This window comes from Schistocerca serialis, chromosome 2 (assembly GCF_023864345.2).
Source record: "Schistocerca serialis cubense isolate TAMUIC-IGC-003099 chromosome 2, iqSchSeri2.2, whole genome shotgun sequence".
In the NCBI taxonomy this organism is placed as follows: Eukaryota; Metazoa; Arthropoda; class Insecta; order Orthoptera; family Acrididae; genus Schistocerca; species Schistocerca serialis.
In genome coordinates this window covers 444,459,064-444,480,366 of record NC_064639.1, presented here as the reverse complement: position 1 = coordinate 444,480,366, position 21,303 = coordinate 444,459,064, and the positions used below count along the sequence as shown (strand labels likewise).

At 41.1% G+C, this 21,303-nt stretch overlaps 1 protein-coding gene across 1 annotated transcript in view; it reads left to right on the top strand.

The window, feature by feature from the left end:
• LOC126455594 (esterase FE4-like) overlaps positions 1-17,501 on the top strand; it is a 67,896-nt gene extending 50,395 nt beyond the window's left edge. Inside the window, exons 8-9 of the mRNA XM_050091349.1 lie at positions 10,115-10,235; positions 17,325-17,501. Of these exons, the coding sequence (XP_049947306.1) occupies positions 10,115-10,235; positions 17,325-17,478 (275 nt within the window). The 3' untranslated portion in view covers positions 17,479-17,501. The remainder of the gene's footprint in view (positions 1-10,114; positions 10,236-17,324) is intronic.
• The last annotated feature ends 3,802 nt before the right edge of the window (positions 17,502-21,303 follow it).

Sequence of the window (21,303 nt, the reverse complement as noted above, 5' to 3'; positions counted from 1 at the left end):
TAATTCAACAAGGCATGAGTAGTGAAAACAAAAGACGGTTAGAACTAACCATGACTGCCTGTGTGCGTTACACCTGCAGCATTCGCCGATATGATCATGTTAGTGCTTCATACTCCCAGCTAGGGTGGCTGTGGCCAGACAAAGTGCGTGAATACCACACTCTATGTCTACTTCACCGACTCCTCGTTGCGTAAGCACAACAGTATCTTGCTTCAGAGATTAAACACTTTTCATGCCATCATATTCGAAACACGAGGTCACTCTCCTTTTGTATCATAACTGTGCCCACTCACAAAACAAAAACTTTTGCAAACTCCTTCTCAGTTGCCGCTGTCCGCCTCTGGAACAAACTGCCCCTTACCCTGCGCAAAATTCGATCCCCTGCTGATTTTAAGAAGAAGTTGAAACATTTCCTACTATCATCCTGATAACGTTTTCCACAAAGTTAATGTACAAGGTCAATTCTCCCCTCTGTCAAATAGCAAAGCTATTGTCTGCTATCTTGCTTCTTTCTCGTCTTCCTCTTCATCTATCTCTATTAGCCACTCAATCTTCTTTTCCTTTATGATTCCTTAATTATGTTTCATCAAGTCTCTATACTTCTCCTCGCTTCACCATTAGTCTCCCTCACACTCCCAGCTGCTAGCACTCCTATCTAAAATCTACCTCTTTCATAACGTCTAATTATAACAGTACTTATCATCTACGACCTCCCCCCACAACCCATGGACCTTGCCGTTGGTGGGGAGGCTTGCATGCCTCAACGATACAGATAGCCGTACTGTAGGTGCAACTACAGTGGAGGGGTATCTGTTGAGAGGCCAGACAAACGTGTGGTTCCTGAAGAGGGGCAGCAGCCTTTTCAGTAGGGCAACAGTCTGGATGATTGACTGATCTGGCGTTGTAACACTAACCAAAATGGCCTTGCTGTTCTGGTACTGCGAACGGCTGAAAGCAAGGGGAAACTACAGGCGTAATTTTTCCCGAGGGCATGCAGCTGTACTGTATGATTAAATGAGGATGGCGTCCTCTTGGGTAAAATATTCCGGAGGTAAAATAGTCCCCCATTCGGATCTCCGGGCGGGGACACTCAAGAGGACGTTGTTATCAGGAGAAAGAAAACTGGCGTTATACGGATCGGAGCATGGAATGTCAGATCCCTTAATCTGGCAGGTAGGTTAGAAAATTTAAAAAGGGAAATGGATAGGTTAAAGTTAGATATAGTGGGAATTAGTGAAGTTCGGTGGCAGGAGGAATAAGACTTTTGGTCAGGTGAATACAGGATTATAAATGCAAAACCAAATAGGGGTAATGCAGGAGTAGGTTTAATAATGAATGAAAAATAGGAGCAAGGGTAAGCTACTTCAAACAGCATAGTGAACGCATTATTGTGGCCAAGATAGACACGAAGCCCACGCCTACTACAGTAGTACAAGTTTATATGCCAACTAGCTCTGCAGATGATGAAGAAATTGATGAAATGTATGATGAGATAAAAGAAATTATTCAGGTAGTGAAGGGAGACGAAAATTTAATAGTCATGGGTGACTGGAATTCGGTAAAAGGAAAAGGGAGAGAAGGAAACATAGTAGGTGAATATGGATTGGGGCTAAGAAATGAAAGAGGAAGCCACCTGGTAGAATTTTGCGCAGAGCATAACTTAATCATAGCTAACACTTGGTTTAAGAATCATGAAGGAAGGTTGTACACATGGAAGAACCCTGGAGATACTGAAAGGTATCAGATAGATTATATAATGGTAAGACAGAGATTTAGGAACCAGGTTTTAAATTGTAAGACATTTTCAGGGGCAGATGTGAACCCTGACCACAATCTATTGGTTATGAACTGTAGATTAAAACTGAAGAAACTGCAAAAAGGTGGGAATATAAGGAGATGGGACCTGGATAAACTGAAAGAACCAGAGGTTGTACAGAGTTTCAGGGAGGGCATGAGGGAACAATTGACAGGAATGGGGGAAAGAAATACAGTAGAAGAAGTATGGGTAGCTTTGAGGGATGAAATAGTGAAGGCAGCAGCCGATCAAATAGGTAAAAAGACGAGGGCTAGTAGAAACCCTTGGGTAACAGAAGAAATATTGAATTTAACTGATGAAAGGAGAAAATATAAAAATGCAGTACATGAAGCAGGCAAAAAGGAATACAAACGTGTAAAAAATGATATCGACAGAAAGTGCAAAATGGCTAAGCAGGGATGGCTAGAGGACAAATGTAAGGATGTAGAGGCTTATCTCACTAGGGGTAAGATAGATACTGCCTACAGGAAAATTAGAGAGACCTTTGTAGAAAGGAGAACCACTTGCATGAATATCAAGAGCTTTGATGGAAACCCAGTTCTAAGCAAAGAAGGGAAAGCAGAAAGGTGAGAGGAGTATATAGAGGGTCTATACAAGGGCGATGTACTTGAGGACAATATTATTGAAATGGATGAGGATGTAGATGAAGATGAAATGGGAGATGTGATACTGCGTGAAGAGTTTGACAGAGCACTGAAAGACCTGAGTCGAAACAAGGCCCCCGGACTAGACAACATTCCATTAGAACTACTGACAGCCTAGGGAGAGCCAGTCGTGACAAAACTCTACCATCTGGTGAGAAAGATGTATGAGAGACTTCAAGAAGAATATAATAATTCCAGTCTTAAAGAAAGCAGGTGTTGAAAGATGTGAAAATTACCGAACTATCAGTTTAATAAGTCACAGCTGCAAAATACTAAAGCGAATTTTTTACAGACGAATGGAAAAACTAATAGAAGCCGACCTCGGGGAAGATCAGTTTAGATTCCGTAGAAATGTTGGAACACGTGAGGCAATACTGACCCTACGACTTATCTTAGAAGAAAGATTAAGGAAAGGCAAACCTACTTTTCTAGCATTTGTAGACTTAGAGAAAGCTTTTGACAATGTTGATCGGAATACTCTCTTTCAAATTCTGAAGGTGGCAGGGGTAAAATACAGGGAGCGAAAGGCTATTTACAATTTGTACAGAAAGCAGACGGCAGTTATAACAGTAGAGGGTTATGAAAGGGAAGCAGTGGTTGGGAAGGGAGTGAGACGGGTTTGTAGCCTCTCCCCGACGTTATTCAATCTGTAAGCCGAACAAGCAGTAAAGGAAAGAAAACAAAAGTTCGGGGTAGAAAAATTAAAAATGTTGAGCTTTGTCGATCACATTATAATTCTGTCAGAGACAGCAAAGGACCTGGAAGAGCAGTTGAACGGAATGGTCAGTGTCTTGACAGAAGGATATAAGATGAACATCGACCAAAGCAAAACGAGGATAATGGAAGATAGTTGAATTAAATCGGGTTATGGTGAGGGAATTAGATTAGGAAATGAGACACGTAAAGTAGGAGATGAAATTTGCTATTTGGGGAGCAAAATAACTGATGATGGTCGAAGTAGAGATGATATAAAATTAGACTGGCAATGGCAAGGAAAGCGTTTCTGAAGAAGAAAAATTTGTTAACGTCGAGTATAGATTTAAATGTCAGGAAGTCGTTTCTGAAAGTATTTGTGTGGAGTGTAGCCATGTATGGAAGTGAAACGTGGACGGTAAATAGTTTAACAAGAAGAGAATAGAAGCTTTCGAAATGTGGTGCTACAGAAGAATGCTGAAGATTAGATGGGTAGATCACATAACTAATGAGGAGGTATTGAATAGAATTGGGGAGAAGAGGAGGAATCAGTTGGTAGGACATGTTCTGAGACAACGATGGATCACAAATTTAGTATTGGAGGGCAGCGTGGAGGGTAAAAATCGTAGAGGGAGACCAAGAGATGAATACACTAAGCAGATTCAGAAGGATGTAGGCTGCAGTAGGTACTGGGAGATGAGGAAGCTTGCACAGGATAGAGTAGCATGGAGAGCTGCATCAAACCAGTCTCAGAACTGAAGACCACAAGAAACAACATCATCTACGAATATAAACTCTATATGTATGTATCTTCCAAGTGTGCCTTTGTAATTGTTTCTTTCACTTTTTGTACTAGATGTAGTTTAACATGGCTACTAAAACATATGAATGTAAAATAAGTAGAATGACTAGTTAGATGTAAGAGAGGGCCTGTTGGCCCTAATCTTGCCAGGTTAAATAAATAAATAAATAATGTCGACGCTGTAGTGTGTTATGGTCTGCTATAAAACACCAGTGTATTTTGCATTACAGAATGTAAGAACGCCGCCCTTGCACCCACTTGGGATTCCTGATCTGTTGGGTAATTTCGTGAGAGACATTCATGCTTCAACGGATTGTAACCCATTTTGAATTATATCGATTACAGAGCCATCTATCAAACAACGATAAAATTGTTATCTGCAAAACTTCCGTATTTTTCGCAGAGAATCCGAATTTGCAGAAAAAGTTGGGATTTCCTATTGAATATTTAAAATCTGACCCCTCCCAAGTCATTTGGGTGGTGCGCGTGATTGACTGTAATTCACTGGATGTCGCCCTTCGAGACGAACAACTTTTATCACCACTTTTTTTGTAGTCCAATGTGTAGTTTACTCGTCCCGCCCTGTATATTTTTTACGTTTGTGAATGTAAACTGCACTTGCCTTAAAATTAGTTGATTTGGTTACATAAAAGCACAGAATTTACGCGAATAAGTAATTTTTATTACATATAAAATGCAATTTATTTTCTGTAAGGATATAAAATAGACAACACTAGCACTGAATAATTTGCGCTTCAAATTATGTGTAAAACAAACAAAATAACAAACAGAAAAACAAGAGAAGTCGTCAGCTCCCAGTTCTTCTCTTACAAGTTCTTATCTATTTCCTTCCTTACCTATGCTACCAGCACTATCAGTAATGCTACTGCTTACTAAGTCATTTATGTAGTGCACCCAAAGCTATTGACCCGTAGTTTTGGCAGAGCACAACACTAGTTCGAGACGAAAAGTGGGACAAATTTCTTTCCCCGAATGGTAGCCTCTGATAAATATGTGAACAAAATACTACAATTTCCATTCAGAGAAGTAGCTACTTACGAACGTACCAATCGTTATTTAATACAAATCAATGCGAGGGCACGTACCGACAACGCGCCTGAAACATTATTATAAGGTTTATTTGATAGTAAGATACCTGAATGGTATCCCGTTCGCCAGATCTAGATCCATGCGATTTTTATCTTTCAAGTATGTTTAAAAGTAAGATACACGCAAACAAATCTAATGGTCCTGAATAGTTAAAATGCAGTATTCGGCCTTTGATTTTAAAAATTTCAATAAAGTTTCAACGGCCCTTAGACACTGTGTTTAGGAGGTGTAGGTTGCACTTTTGGCAGACGGACATCCCCACCTGCTGTAAATGAAGGGTAGTTTAATTTAATCGCTTTGCGCCTTAGTTTCTGCTCAACTCAGGAAAGGCAGCTGCTGAACTTACCTGTGCACATACAGGTGTCATGCGAGCTGGAGACATGCGTCAATAGCGAAGTGAGACACGCCGTAGTTCAAGTAATAATCTCTAATTTACAATTATCCACAGGATGATAGAATTTTTTTGTTTCCATGTAACACACTCCATTGTCTGCTCAGTTAACTACCCCCTGCGTCTAGACCGGTGGTCGTCAAACTGCGCCCCGCGGGCCGCATGCGGCACGATTTAAGTATTTCTGCTGGCCGCGGTTCTCAGATGTATTGTATAGTAATATGTATCTAGAAACTAACAGCCGATTTCGAAAACATCAACCAAGATTAAGAATTGCTCAGTTACAAACAGAAATGGTTACAGAGAGAATAATATTTTAAGACTTCTCAATTTGATAAACTTTACCAACAGCCGTATACTTTAGGTTCTTTTATTTTATTTTATTTCGAACGCAATCAGTTTCGGCTATTCATTTTGATATATTCAGGCCCCATAAGCTTTTTCCAAATCAACGAGCTTAAGGTATAACGCCATAAAACTGGATACCGTGAATCCCAATCACTGTTGGTGTCACCCTTCCGTATGAATCAGTTGCACAGCGATTGGGATTCACGGTATCCAGTTTTATGGCGCTATACGATAAGCTCGTTGATTCTAAAAATAGCGTATGGGGCCTGAAGATGGAAAAATGTATTGCCGAAACTGGTTGCGTTCGAAATAAAATAAAATAACCTAAAGTATTCGCCTGCTGGTAAAGTTTATTGAATTGAGAAGTACGCACCAGTCGATGTCCCCTGGCTATAATGGACCGACAGAGACTGAATATTTTAAGATGTAGTTAATTTTAATTGACGTTGATGAATTCGGCTGTAAGCTAAGTAAATTTGGCCACTCATCTCAGGGGCGGAGGGGTAGCGAGGCCACTGCATAGTTAGTGGATGTCAGACAGAGAAATGCTTCATATTTTTGTCTTCCCGTACTGAAATCTCAAAGGCGTACACGGCTCATACCGATCAGCTGCTATGGTATAAACTTTTACATGGGAGTAACATGGATTTGTGAACATGTCTTACATCTTCAAATTCAGTACGTATTTGTAGCGATAAATTCGAAATTGAATTAATACTGTCTAGATAGAATGCAATTAATAGAAAAAAATGACATACAAAACATTCAGTAAACAGCTGTGATCGCATCTCATGTTCCATAATGCGTTTAAGTATAAGCGCAGTTATTGCTGTTTATCAATTAATAATCATCTCACACAGAGAGCACAACGACACTGTACGAGGCAATTACAGTTTCGTAGCTTTGGAGTCGCTGGGGGTGGCACCAATCTGAAATAGAGAACAAACGACAGGAAGTTTTCCAAATGGTGACAACTTTTAACCGTCAGTGCTCCGTGGCCAACTAATCGCGCCATTACTACGGCTGGTCTACATACTAATTTATACATGTTACCAACTAATAATACGCTGCTCTGCAAAACTTAATAACGAGATAGGTACAGTAACATAACGTATTAACAATTCACTGGAAATGACTCAACGTGCGGGAGCGTGTTGCCAGAAGTCTCCCAGTCGTGCACAAAAGGCTGGACGTCACATGGCGTGAGGTCACCGTGACCAAATGTGGATGGCTACGAACGGAAAAAGACAGCTTGCTTCTGTCAGCGAGAGGTTACGGTGCACTGTGGTGGTGTCTATCATTATAACACGGCCCGGAGACAAGATCTGGATGACTTCACAAGCGGAAGAATGGTTGAGGAACTGTAGTACGGCCGGCCGGAGTGGCCGTGCGATTCTAGGCGCTGCAGTCTGGAGCCGAGCGACCGCTACGGTCGCAGGTTCGAATCCTGCCTCGAGCATGGATGTGTGTGATGTCCTTAGGTTAGTTAGGTTTAATTAGTTCTAAGTTCTAGGCGACTGATGACCTCAGAAGTTAAGTCGCATAGTGCTCAGAGCAATTTTGAACTGTAGTAAGGACGACGTGTTACGAGAGTGCCCAGGAGTGTGGTATTGGTCACAGCATTGTTTCACGTGCGTGGGGAGCGTTCCGAACCACAGGCACAGCTGTGCGAAGGAGATGAGGTGGTGACCATGGTAAATGCAGCAGCAGGTGACCGCCACATTGCGCAACAGGCAAGAAGGGACCATCGCAAACGCTAGGTGCAATCACAATCACATTTATCAGGACTGTAAGGCACGCTGTCTCAAGCTCCACAGTGGCTTCTTTCCCTTACAAGTAACACGTTGCTTTCCATTAGCACCCGCACATCGTGACACATTTTGGAATGGTGCCTAGACCACAGGAACTGGACCAACGAGCAGTGGGGTCGCTTGCTCTTCTCGGACGAGAGCAGATTCAGTCTGAGGAGTGACTCAGGACGTTCCCTCATATGACATGAGGAAGCAATACGTAATGCACACTGGAATATTGCCGGACATTGGTGGTCCAGGTGGTATGGTGTTGGGAGGCATAACACTGCATGGGAACATTGAACAGCAAATCTTCGAACAAGGTATACTCAGTAGTCAACTTTCCTGTAACACTGTACTACTTCTCGTCTTTTCAGGGGTACATTCGGCCCTGACTTCATTTTTATGAATGACAATGCACAATTGCGTTGAACAGCGCTAGTATAGGAACTCTTGGAAAGTGATGATACTCAGGGAATCGACTGGCCTGCTCATTTCCCCGACTTAAATCCGAACACGTGTGGGATGGTTTGGGTAAACGTATTGGAGCACGTCTACACGCATCAACGACCATCCGCCAAGTGTCAACAGCTCTGGCGGAGGAATGGAACGCCCCACTACAAGAACTCCTTACCAACCTTGTGGCCAACATGGGAACACATCCAGACTGTCTACTGCAGTTCGCGGCTATCACACACCGCTTTGAGAACCACAAATGTCTTTTTAAGTGTCCATGGAACAATCACAAATCTTGGTGACATCGGTGTAATTCTTGTCTTTGACTAAAAGTGTTTCTGTTCGTCTCATTGCGTGTTTCTTTCAGTTACCTGCCTAGTTGGTTCTACTTATAGCCAGAGTTTCATCGAGGTATGTTACTTACAAGGGAACCTCCCCATCGCACCCCCCTCAGATTTAGTTATAAGTTGGCACAGTGGATAGGTCTTGAAAAACTGAACACAGATCAATCAAAAAAACAGGAAGACGTTGTGTGGAACTATGAAAAAATAAGCAAAATAAACTAACTAAGTAGTCCATGCGCAAGATAGGCAACATCAAGGACAGTGTGAGCTCTGGAGGCCATGGTCCCGTGGTTAGCGTGAGCAGCTGCGGAACGAGAGGTCCTTCGTTCAAGTCTTCCCTCGAGTAAAAAGTGTAATTTTTTATTTTCAGTTTATGTGACAAACTCTTATGTTTTCAGCACTTTTTTGGGAGTGATTACCACATCCACAAGAAAACCTAAATGGGGCAAGGTAGAAGAATCTTTTTACCCATTCGACAAGTGTACAAGTTAGGTGGGTCGACAACATATTCCTGTCATGTGACGCACATGCCGTCACCAGTGTCGTGTAGGATATATCAGACGTGTTTTCCTGTGGAGGAATCGGTTGACCTATGACCTTGCGATCAAATGTTTTTGGTTCCCATTGGAGAGGCACATCCTTACGTCTATCCTTTCGTCTACTAATCGCACGGTTTTGCGGTGCGGTCGCAAAACACATACACTAAACTTGTTACAGTGAACAGAGACGTCAATGAACGAACAGACTGATCATAACTTTGCGAAAATAAAGAAAGTAAACTTTTCACTCGGGGGAAGACTTGAACCAAAGACCTCTCGTTCCGCAGCTGCTCACGCTAACAACGGGACCACGGCGCTCCTGAGCTTACACTATCCTTGATGTTGCCTATCTTGCGCATGGACTACTTAGTTTGTATATTTTGCTTATTTTTTTTTTAGTTCCACACAACTTCTTCCTGTTTTCTCGATTGATTTGTGTTCAGTTTTTCAAGGCCTATTCACTGTGCCCATAACTAAATCTGACGGGGGGGGGGGGGGGGCGATTATTCTGAAGTTAGTTAAGTTTTGCACATCAGTACAAGGTTGGCACATATGCAGCCTGAGGTACCGCACAACAGAGTCAGTATTGGCTTTCTACCACAACGTCTGACGATCCCACAAACGAACCTTTTCGAGATAAAGTATTTATCGGCCACTCATTTGCCAAAGTATATAGCATTACATAGTGGAAGCAATATTAATAAAGGTGCAAAAAGGAAATTAGGAATATTAGAGTAATTTGGGGAAGATGCATGATGGAAACGAGCTTTTAAAAGTTTATTTCAAAAAAGGAAGCAAACATTTGTGCTACCTCTGTATCAGGATAAGATCGTCTGACCCCCGCCGGCCACTGTGGCCGAGTAGTTCTAGGCGCTTCAGTCCGGAACCGCGCTACGGTCGTAGGTTCGAATCCTGCCTCGGGCATGGATGTGTGTGATGTCCTTAGGTTAGTCAGGTTTAAGTCGTTCTAATTGTAGGGGACTGATGACCTCAGATGTTAAGTCACATAGTGCTTAGAACCATTTGAACCATTTGAACCTGACACCCAGCCAATCAGATAATATTTATAGATTAAAAGTTAAGTTTTTTTGCTGCAACAGAACGTGATCCATTATGGTTGTAATGTTGCTAACATCTGACACGTTGTATAAACGTTTTACATCTTTAAAATAATTTTTCAGGAGCTGCCCATGCAGATGATATAACATATCTCTTCGCATCATCATCTCTCGATCCTAATGCAGACGGAGCTATCCTAAGGGATCAAATGACAGCCATGTTGGCGAATTTCGCAAAAACGGAGTAAGTTTTTATCTGCAGTTCTTAAAGTAATAACATAGTATAGATAACTTAATTTATTTAAATGTACACTGGCCTTCAAGTGTTCCAGTGGATTATATATGTAGCGTTTCCTTTATTATATGGAGCATTACGTAGTGTAATAGAAGTTGATGTGCACGGAAGACAAGCACTAGCACGTAAGACAATGAAAATGCTTAATGAAGCAGACAGAGAAACAATTCAGGTACAGGGAGAACACTTCCACTAAACGTTGCTTTGGTGCGCGGAAGGGTAAAAAAGAAATGAAGAATTGGAATGTATAGACTCGCAAGGTGTGGGCTATTTATGCATGGAAGAGGTGGTGGATGGAAGGTAAGAAAAGCTACAGCCTGAACTGGATTGTCAATGAACTCCTAAAATACGGTGCAATTCTCTCCATCTAATATTTTTAAATCTATTCAGTATATTTCGAAAAAGAAGTGCCTTACCAAAAGTATGGCAACGAGCAAAAGTTGTATCGCTGTTTAAAAACTGAGATAAAAGTAAACGCAAGAATTATAAAGTGATTAGCTTTCTGGACGCGGCGTACAAAGCTAACGCCAGGATCCTGAGCAGCAGATTAAAAACAATGTCACAGTGGTTATTAAATGGGGAGAAAATGCGTTTCCGTAGCAGAACATTGAAAGCAGATGCAGTATTTGTGACGAAACAGATCAAAGAAAAACGTGCAGAATTCAATCGAGATACCCACTTAGCATTTTTCGATCTGGAAAAGGCATTTCATACAGTTAATGGTGAAAAACTGTAGAGCACATTGGATGCACCCACTCAATTTAACAATACATTAACAAGCCAATAAGGAAATATATTAACCAAGCTGCATATAAATAGAGAGCTGGTAGCACCAGGTCAGACAAGGATGTAGCGTTCTTTAATATATATGTCGTCGGGTGGATTTTTTTCTGGTGTTTCAGCAGATATTTGCAATTTTGTGTTTGAATAGTGTACCTGGGGTCAGCCCAAACACATGAGGCCCATCACTATTTTCCTGCGATGTCTAGTGAAAGCGGGAAATGACAATTTGTTTCACACTGCAAACAAAATAATTTTTAAAGTGCAACCTAATGAGGCCGTTTCGACAGAAGTATCCCGAATTGTCTATTGAGATATTCGGTTTAGCGACATCTATTAATAGGGACAATAAAACATTAAGAATAACCAGTATTCCAACAACGGCTAAGGAGCGCTGCTGCATGGCGATAGCGGACGGCCTGTGTCATGGAAGCGCGAGAGTCACTACTGCAGTATTGGTTATTTTTCGTGTTTTACTATCTCTGTTAATACATTTGCTAAGCCGAATATCACACTAGAGTAATTTGGGACACTTCTGTCGAAAGGTCACAGGAAACCAAACGACGTTTTCCATTAACACTAGACGTCTCAGCAAAGTGGTGATGGGCATGTCCTATCCTACTCATCTGGTTCAAGCCTCATTCACGTGTCTGTGAGAGTTAGAGATAGTATGGAGTGTTGGAGTTGGTATTGATGTAGTTGTTGGTCATCTACAACATACTAGCCGATGAAACTTCCTGGCAGATTAAAACTGTGTGCCCGACCGAGACTCGAACTCGGGACTTTTGCCTTTCTCGGGCAAGAGTCTCGGTCAGGCACACAGTTTTAATCCGCCAGGAAGTTTTATATCAGCGCACACTCCGCTGCGGAGTGAAAATCTCATTCTGGAAACATCCCCCATGCTGTGGCTAAGCCGTGTCTCCGCAGTATCCTTTCTTTCAGGAGTGCTGGTTCTGCAAGGTTCGCAGGGGAGCTTCTGTAAAGTTTGGAAGGTAGGAGACGAGATACTGGCAGAAGTAAAGCTGTGAGGACCGGGCGTGGTCGTGCTTGGGTAGCTCAGATGGTAGAGCACTTGCCCGCGAAAGGCAAAGGTCCCGAGTTCGAGTCTCGGTCGGGCACACAGTTTTAATCTGCCAGGAAGTTTCATATCAGCGCACACTCCGTTGCAGAGTGAAAATCACATTCTGGATACCAGCCGATGCCGGGAGCAACAGCCATAGGACGCGCGATTTCTCGTGTACTCGTTGAGGAGGTGTCTTCAATACGGTACAGTACGGCCTCTTAGAATTCGGAGTGCTGCGTCACCTTGGAGAACCACAGTCACACCTGCTGACGGTGAATGTAACCCCCCCCCCCCCTTTCTAGAAAGCCGTTCGGTAAGTGTGGCGAGAAGAATATGCAATTGTGTCGAAATTTCCGGACATTGGATCCTGTTCAAAATACAGGGTATCCCACTCAAACCTCCCTGATTTCAAAGACCCAGAAAAAAAACACAGTTTATAGGACAATGAAAAATGTACCACATTGTAGAGCATCTCAAAGAATTTATTTATTTATCATCAATACACCTCTACTTGCGTACCATTTGTAGCACGAAGAATATTGAGTCTATATTCAATTTCTTGCCAAGTTCTATGTAACATTTCCTCTGTTATTGTTGCAGTCTTCTTAGTGACACAATCGCGCAACATAGGAATATCGTCCACTTTGGTCGCATACACGCGGTCCTTCACCAATCCCCACATGAAGAAACCAAGGGGCGTAAAGTCGGGTGAAAGTGATGGCCAGTCAATGGGTCCTCCGCGTCCGATCCAACGACTGGGAAATTTCCTATCCAGGAACTTGCGAAAAGCCGTTGACCAATGCGGCGGAGGTCCATCTTGTTGAAAAAAGATGTTGGATTGCAAGTCTTGTATCTGAGAGTACACAAACTGCTCCAACATGTCCAAATACACTGACCCATTCACTGTTTGTTCCGCAAAGAAGAACGGTCCAACAATCCTGTTGTGCATTAGCCCGCACCAGACATTTAGTTTAGGGCTATCACGAACATATTCAATGACAACGTGCGGATTTTGCGAACCTCAGATCCGAACATAGTGCCTATGAACCCTTACTGATAGATGAAAGGTTGCCTCATCTGAGAATAAACATCTTTCCAGGAAGCTGGCATCCATATCAATACGCTGCATCATATCTGCATCCGCAGCAAATTGTTGTCGCCGTGGTTTGTCGTCCGGTGACAGATGTGGCAGAATTCGCACTTTGTAAGCACACATACGAAGACGCTGGTGGACTACACGATGCCATGTTGATCGAGGTACATCAAGTTGCCTAGATGCTTGAAGAATTGACTTAAGTAAGCTTCTGAGAAGCGTTTGTCTGGTGTCCTCCACCGTATCCTCTGAAACACCGTAACGTGCACCGCCAGAATGTTTAAGAACAGTCCCTGTTGCCAGAAACTTCCTATACCATTCCTTAATTGTTTTCACATCAGGTGGATCACATTCAAACACACAACGATAATTTCTTTACCCAGTAATCGGTGATTTTGTTTCTGCAAACCATACTACTGCTTGCGTGCGCTGCTGTGTAGTCACCAGTTTTCACTTCATGCGACCATGATGCACTCTGGCGACGATACTTGGCACTTCTGACGCGGGAATATAAATTCTTTAAGATGCTTTACAATGTGGTGCATTTTTCATTGTCGTATCTACTGTGTTTTTTCTCTCCTGGGTCCTTGAAATCAGGGAGGTTTGAGTGCAACACCCCGTTATTATGTACAAGTCTCAAGTGTCTCAAGTCGTACCTCATGCCAGGCCGAATAATATATATATATATATATATATATATACATAAAACTTCAATGCTGATTAACCCGAAAACGGCCAATATATCAAATTCTTCTTAACAATTATTTCTCAGTAGATCCTATCTTGCAACATCCTTACAAGTTTTTCATACTATTTCTGACCACACTGTATATTACGAATTACTGTGTAAAAGGAAAACCAAGTTTCATGCAGGTATTAGAAAACAAAGAGACAACTACCAATTTTGTATCTTAGGCAGATGATGTCACAATTTCAACAGAGAAAGAAAATGACCTGGGAAAAGGAATTTACCTTCTAAGTAAAATAGTCAAAGACTACAATATATTTTATCTTCGAAAGCAATGCACAATACAATATCTACAACGTCGACAAAGATAAAAAACGTAGTGGCATTTATAGGACTGGATTCCCCAAGATCAAAAATACTGGTAGGCAATACCGTAGTAGAATAGGTAGTCATTTGAATTATTTGGAATATGATCTCAAATACGTCTACGATAAGGACACAGGCAAGAAAGTAGCAAACTTTGGAAACATATGAGGAACAACAAACAAATATTAGATATAAAACACAAAAATATACGAATGAAATTTTATAAAGTAAAGGCTTCCCGACATTACTCAACGGTAGTGAATCTTGTGTATTTACAAACGACAAGAAAAGGAATCGAGCCAAATGAAAAGAGATTTCTTAGGACTCTGGAACGATGTACCAGACTAGACAAATTACGAAACAATGGCATTAGGGAAGAATTGAACATATTTACTGCAAGAATTAAAATTGAATAGAGCAAGACAAAATAGAGGATCATCTAAAAAATGTTCAACTGTGTGTGAAATCTTATGGGACTTAACTGCTAAGGTCGTCAGTCCCTAAACTTACACACTACTTAACCTAAATTATCCTAAGGGCAAACACACACACCCGTGCCCGAGGGAGGACTCGAACCACCGCCGGGACCAGCCACACTGTCCGTGACTGCAGCGCCTCAGACCGCTCGGCTAATCCCGCGCGGCAGGACATCTAGACAGAATGAACAGTACCACACTTCCTTACAAAGTTAGAAACTGTAATCCGCGTGCTGAGGAAGTCTGCAAAGGGCAATGAAGACTTTGGAAGTGCAGAAGACGAAAAATAAGATTTTTTTAATTTTTTCAATTTCATTTTTTTCAATGATTTCTTATTTGGCAGTCGACAGTCTGGTCGACAGTCCGTAGGATCTCTACGTAAAACCAGTTTATGAAGATTTGTAAGCAGGCTTACAAGGGATAATTGGCGTTTTCAAGAGGCTGCCTATTCAGGTTTTTCGACATTTCCGTGGCCCTTTCTCATTACTCCAAGAAAGATGCGACCATTCATGCTGCGTGTCTTTGTATAGGTTCAGTATCCTTTTGTAAGCTGACTGAATTTTCTGAGTATCCTGCCTATAAACCGAACTCTGCCATCTGCTTTATCTACGATTGAGCCTATGTGATCATTTCGTTTCACTTCTCTACAAAGTGTTACACTTAGGTATTTTTAAAAGTTTACTGATTCCAGCTGTGAATCATTATTGCTGTAGCCATAAGCTACTGCTTTTATACTTTTATGAAGTGCACAATCCTGTATTTTCCAATATTTAACCGCTATGAAGTCTTATCAAGGCCTGATTGGCTATTTTTGCAGCTTTTGTATTTGGTAATTTCTCATATGTAACTACAAAATCTGCAAAAAAGTCTGAAGATGCTGTTAATATTGTATAAAATGCATGTTTGATCATCAGCTGTTTTTTTCTTTATTTAAAACCCAAATATAGACGGGTTTTAGTCACAGACCATCTTCACAGATTAGGGTTAAAGCAGTTTAAGCCACAAAATAACATGTGACATTACTTAAATAATGGCCGCGTCTCATATGGAGACCATGCCATGAATCCCAGTATAACACACAGGACTTTCAAATGCAAACATACCAGAAACATGCGTAAACAGAACAGTACTGAAGAGAAGATCAGAGTTATAAGTCTGCTAGATCATTAATACACAATATAAACAGCGAGAGGCCCAACGCACATCCCTGACTCACGCCTGAAGCTATTTCTACTTTAGTCAATAAACGTTGATTTGGTGTCGATTCAAATGCTTTTCGAAAATCAAGAAATACTTCATCCACCTATTTGACTTGATATACGACTTTAAGTATGCCATGTAGGAAAACTGGAAGTATGGTGGTCAACAGAAGGACCAAGTTATAATTTTATGTCGACCCTTGATACGTAGTCTTATCCAAACAACTGTCAAGTAGCTTCAGTTTCTATCTTTTGGGAACCGATTTTTCTTGTCTGCTGCAACAAATGCACCACTTTCGTTTTCCGATAGCCTACCCTTTCCATATAAACTTTTTTTGTAGCTCAAAAATCTCACTGCTTCCAATATCTAGTTTTAGTCGGTTTTCCGTACGTAGTGTTGTATGAGCTCGAAATTCTAGCATTTTGCTAAGTGACAGATGGTGATGTGTACTTCGAGTGTGATGAGAAGCAGCTTTTCTTTACATTTATAGGAGTTATTTGGGATGTGGGTGAATGTAAACAAAATGCATGGGGAAAAAACGTTACGAATGGGAGTTCACGTTGCAGTAGGAACGGTAAGTCACGGTATAAGCATTTTACTCTGACTTAGTCTTTACCGGGCATTAGTTGGGGTTTGTTAAGGTAGGTCAGGTACTGTCTTCGTCATCTGCGCCCTGCCAAGGATTCCTCTCATAGCCCAACCTCTTCACCTCAATAATTTGTTCGATATTTTCCAATCTCTGTCTTTCCGTTCAGTTTTTACCCTCTAAAACTCTCGCTAGTACCACGAAACTTATTCCTTGATACAGTCCTGTCATACCATTCCTTCTTCTTGTCAGTGTTTTCCATATGTTCCTTTCTTCACCGATTCAACGGAGAACCAGCTCATTCCTTATGTCATCAGTGCACTTAATTCTGTTATGATCCTTCTATAGGGATGTATCAGGATTATAGTTCATAAGAGAGGTTCCATTTCTTGTGGTGTGATGGGTAACAAGCATCTTGGTCAGTCGGATGAAATAAATGAGGTGAAATAGTCGAGGCTGATGTTGATGAGGTTGCTGCGCATAATACTAGTGTGGCTGTTGCATCTGCACGCGACATTGGTGCGGTTGTATCTCCTCTACATGGAGTGGATGTTGATAATGTTCCTGTAATTCTAGAATATGCAGGATGTTTGAAAATAGGTGAATGGTGACCTTGGGAGTCGACCACTTTAGTAATCAAGTAAGTGATTTTTTGTTATTTACACTGTTAACAATGCAGAACTTCCCAGGTAAATGCGTATGATTCATTTCCAAGCAATTTCTTCCGTTTCACTATCTGTCTACTCAGTCGTTATGTATCTTTAATGGCAGGTCTTCTTGTTTCAGCAATCCAACCCCAGAAGTGAGTTCACTGCTGACAGAAGAATGGATAGCGTACAACGAAACGTCCCCCTTCTACCTGAGGATGTCCGCTCCACTCAGCTCGGAGATGAACCTCTTTGAGCCGTATATGAGCTTCTGGCATGACTTGCTGCCGTAGACTCAATGCTGTCACACGACACAACTAGTGAAATACACTTGCTCTTGACAGATAGCAATTAGTCTCTAGTTCACAAACACTAAGTAGTGGCATAAACATATATTTACTACAGTATGTGTTGGCTCTTATAAAATCGTTGTTTGTGCTCTTTCTGGAGAAACCGAATACTGTCTGTATATTATTTGCAAATTCGAAATTAAAATAAAGTATTTGTATTGTAGACGTGCCAGAAGTTTCTCGTGTAAATTTTTAACAATACCGCACAAGAGTTTCTTGTGTCGACATATTTCGTTTTTAAGAGGTCTACGTGCTGCAAGAACAAGAATTTGCGGTTATGTTTTTCTGGTGAGTTTTCTTCTAGCTACTAAGATGATGGAGATGATTCAGAAAATATTGATTACGTCAAAGTATCTTGAACGGTACCGGCACACGCATTCCTGGATGGGCAGGATTCGCTCTTTAACGATGAGTGCAGTGGTTTCTCGAAGACGAAAACAGAGCAGGATGGTTAGTTTCTGACGTGCAACCGGCGTCGTTGCTAGCCAGCTCAGAGCACAGGAGAAACCGGACGACGTGGGTAAAATAGACACAGCGTTGTTGTTGAAGCAACCATACTAATTTTCACCTTAAACTATTTATGAAAACTGCTGAATATTTTTACGTCTTTATATGCCGAGAGAGGGATTTATCCAACAAACTTCGGTAATAAGTCCTCGCGACTCATCCACTGCGTCACCTTAATGAAACGGTAAAGCGTTGCATGTATACCAGTGCTGAAACAATGGACAAAACGCGCATACTTAAAGAGTAAACGCAAGATATGTTTCAGTACTGCTAAAGAAGGCAGGAACGTATTTGAGAAATTTACTGCAGCTAAATAATTTCGCTATTTCGCCTGTATACTCAAAATGGAACATCAAAATTCAGAAAATTGAAAAGCAATATCTCCGCTACTAAAAGGTTTGCTCTTCCAGTTATTGATGGTATTGTGAAATGTGAAAGGTATTTTTCACACACGAAACACATAAATTATATTAAATCGAAAATTGGTAATAAAAATTAATAAAAAGACTCATGTCTGTTATCAGGTGTCCACTGTTATTGCCCATAATAAGAATTTGCGGTTATGTTTTTCTGGTGAGTTTTCTTCTAGCTACTAAGATGATGGAGATGATTCAGAAAATATTGATTACGTCAAAGTATCTTGAACGGTACCGGCACACGCATTCCTGGATGGGCAGGATTCGCTCTTTAACGATGAGTGCAGTGGTTTCTCGAAGACGAAAACAGAGCAGGATGGTTAGTTTCTGACGTGCAACCGGCGTCGTTGCTAGCCAGCTCAGAGCACAGGAGAAACCGGACGACGTGGGTAAAATAGACACAGCGTTGTTGTTGAAGCAACCATACTAATTTTCACCTTAAACTATTTATGAAAACTGCTGAATATTTTTACGTCTTTATATGCCGAGAGAGGGATTTATCCAACAAACTTCGGTAATAAGTCCTCGCGACTCATCCACTGCGTCACCTTAATGAAACGGTAAAGCGTTGCATGTATACCAGTGCTGAAACAATGGACAAAACGCGCATACTTAAAGAGTAAACGCAAGATATGTTTCAGTACTGCTAAAGAAGGCAGGAACGTATTTGAGAAATTTACTGCAGCTAAATAATTTCGCTATTTCGCCTGTATACTCAAAATGGAACATCAAAATTCAGAAAATTGAAAAGCAATATCTCCGCTACTAAAAGGTTTGCTCTTCCAGTTATTGATGGTATTGTGAAATGTGAAAGGTATTTTTCACACACGAAACACATAAATTATATTAAATCGAAAATTGGTAATAAAAATTAATAAAAAGACTCATGTCTGTTATCAGGTGTCCACTGTTATTGCCCATAATTTTTTCAAAATTTTCATTTCTGCTGACTAAAGGCCGACATCGGATGCATAAGATTTACTTTTAAAGATATGTTATGCCACACTGGTATCGGATTACTTGTGGACCTGCAGTGAGACACTGTAAGTGTGTTTCGTTACATGAACAGCCTGTAAAATATGTACTATAATCAAAAGTATTTACATGTAAGGTGGTTCATACCTCATTTTGTGACAACCACACTAACATTAACCGAAACTTAGGACTCCATGATCTTCGATACTTTTTCCGCTTCGTCGTTTAAACCTCAATTATTTTCTACTTTAAAATTTCTAGTACCGTCCAAAGGTGTAAGCAGTGTGAATGGTGAAAGACTAATACGTTTGTGTATACAGTGGTAAAGTCGCACTGATTTACCTACTCGCTTGAACCAGGGGGAAGTGGAACGTTCTCTTAGTGGTTCTGGTAAACTCTGTTCTTAGCTCTCTTTTATGTCTATTCACGTTGTCCACCATATTTCTAGTAAGTAGATTCCACCCCTGAATTGTAATCATCCATCGACTGTTGTCATAATCATTTCAACGAACTCAAAACTTTTTTCAAACCAAATTTTTCAAAACGTGGCAGTAGGTCAAATCCCGTGACTAGGATAGATATCCCATCAACTCGTATAGCAAATCTCTTCATTCTGTAGTTGCCAAACCAGATTTTTATTGAAACTTCCTGGCAGATTAAAACTGTGTGCCCGACCGAGACTCGAACTCGGGACCTTCGCCTTGCGCGGGCAGGTGCTTTACAGAAGTTCTTTGGAAGGTAGGAGACGAGATACTGGCAGAAGTAAAACTGTGAGTACCGGGCGTGAGTCGTGCTTCGGTAGCTCAGATGGTAGAGCACCTGCCCGCGAAAGGGAAAGGTCCCGAGTTCGAGACTCGGTCGGGCACACAGTTTTAATCTGCCAGGAAGTTTCATATCAGCGCACACTCCGCTGCAGAGTAAAAATGTCATTCTGCAGATTTTTATTGTCCAGATAAAATGAGATCATTTCATTTTGCAATTTGCGCGCTCTCCATGCATATTTATACTTTTATTTGGTCAGAAAGACTTCAAAAGTATTCGCTTGTTACTTTTACAAAAAGAAAAACATATTTTGCGTCCAAGGAAACATTGGTAGTAACCTTTCTGGCAGATGAAACCGAATTTTCCTTTTTCAGCTGACTATTGCAATTGCTGTTTCGCTCCTGCGCTGACTGATTGGTTCACATTTCATGAACAGTAAGTAAATACCACAAAAAGGTTATTATTTTTTAAGCATTCTGTGTTGCCGAAGAAACAGATTCCATATTTGTTTTCTGACAGCATAGAAGTGATTAGGCAGCCATAATGCACACAGCTACTGTCCATAACAACGGTGATGTCATTAATGACGGTGCCACTAAAGCAGAGATATTAATACGATTTTTCGAAATTCCTTCACCAAAGAAGAGGAAGTAAATATTCCTGAATTCCAAGCAAGAGCAACTGCGAAGATGACAAACATAGAAATAGATATGCCCGAGCGAGGACTCCAACCTCCGACGGGGGGAGCCGTGCGAAACGTTACAAGGCGCCCTAGACCGCACGGCTTCACCGCGCGGCTCGAATTGAAAAGGGACTGAACTGTCACAGGAATGTTGAAAACTGCGAGTGATGATATGAGTGAAACCTTTCAAAAATTTAGGAAAGTGAGATAATTCCGGAGGAATGTGAAACCCCTTTAATACGTTATTTAAACAAGAAAGGAAATAAGGCAGATATTATCATGTTTAGAGAAATCTCCTTATTGACTGTTACGTGTAAAATCCTATCCAACGTCATTCTAAATCATTTGGAATAGAAATTAAACCGTAAATTCGGTGAATACCAACGGGTATTTAGAAAGGGTGTCCCTTGCGAACGACAGATTATG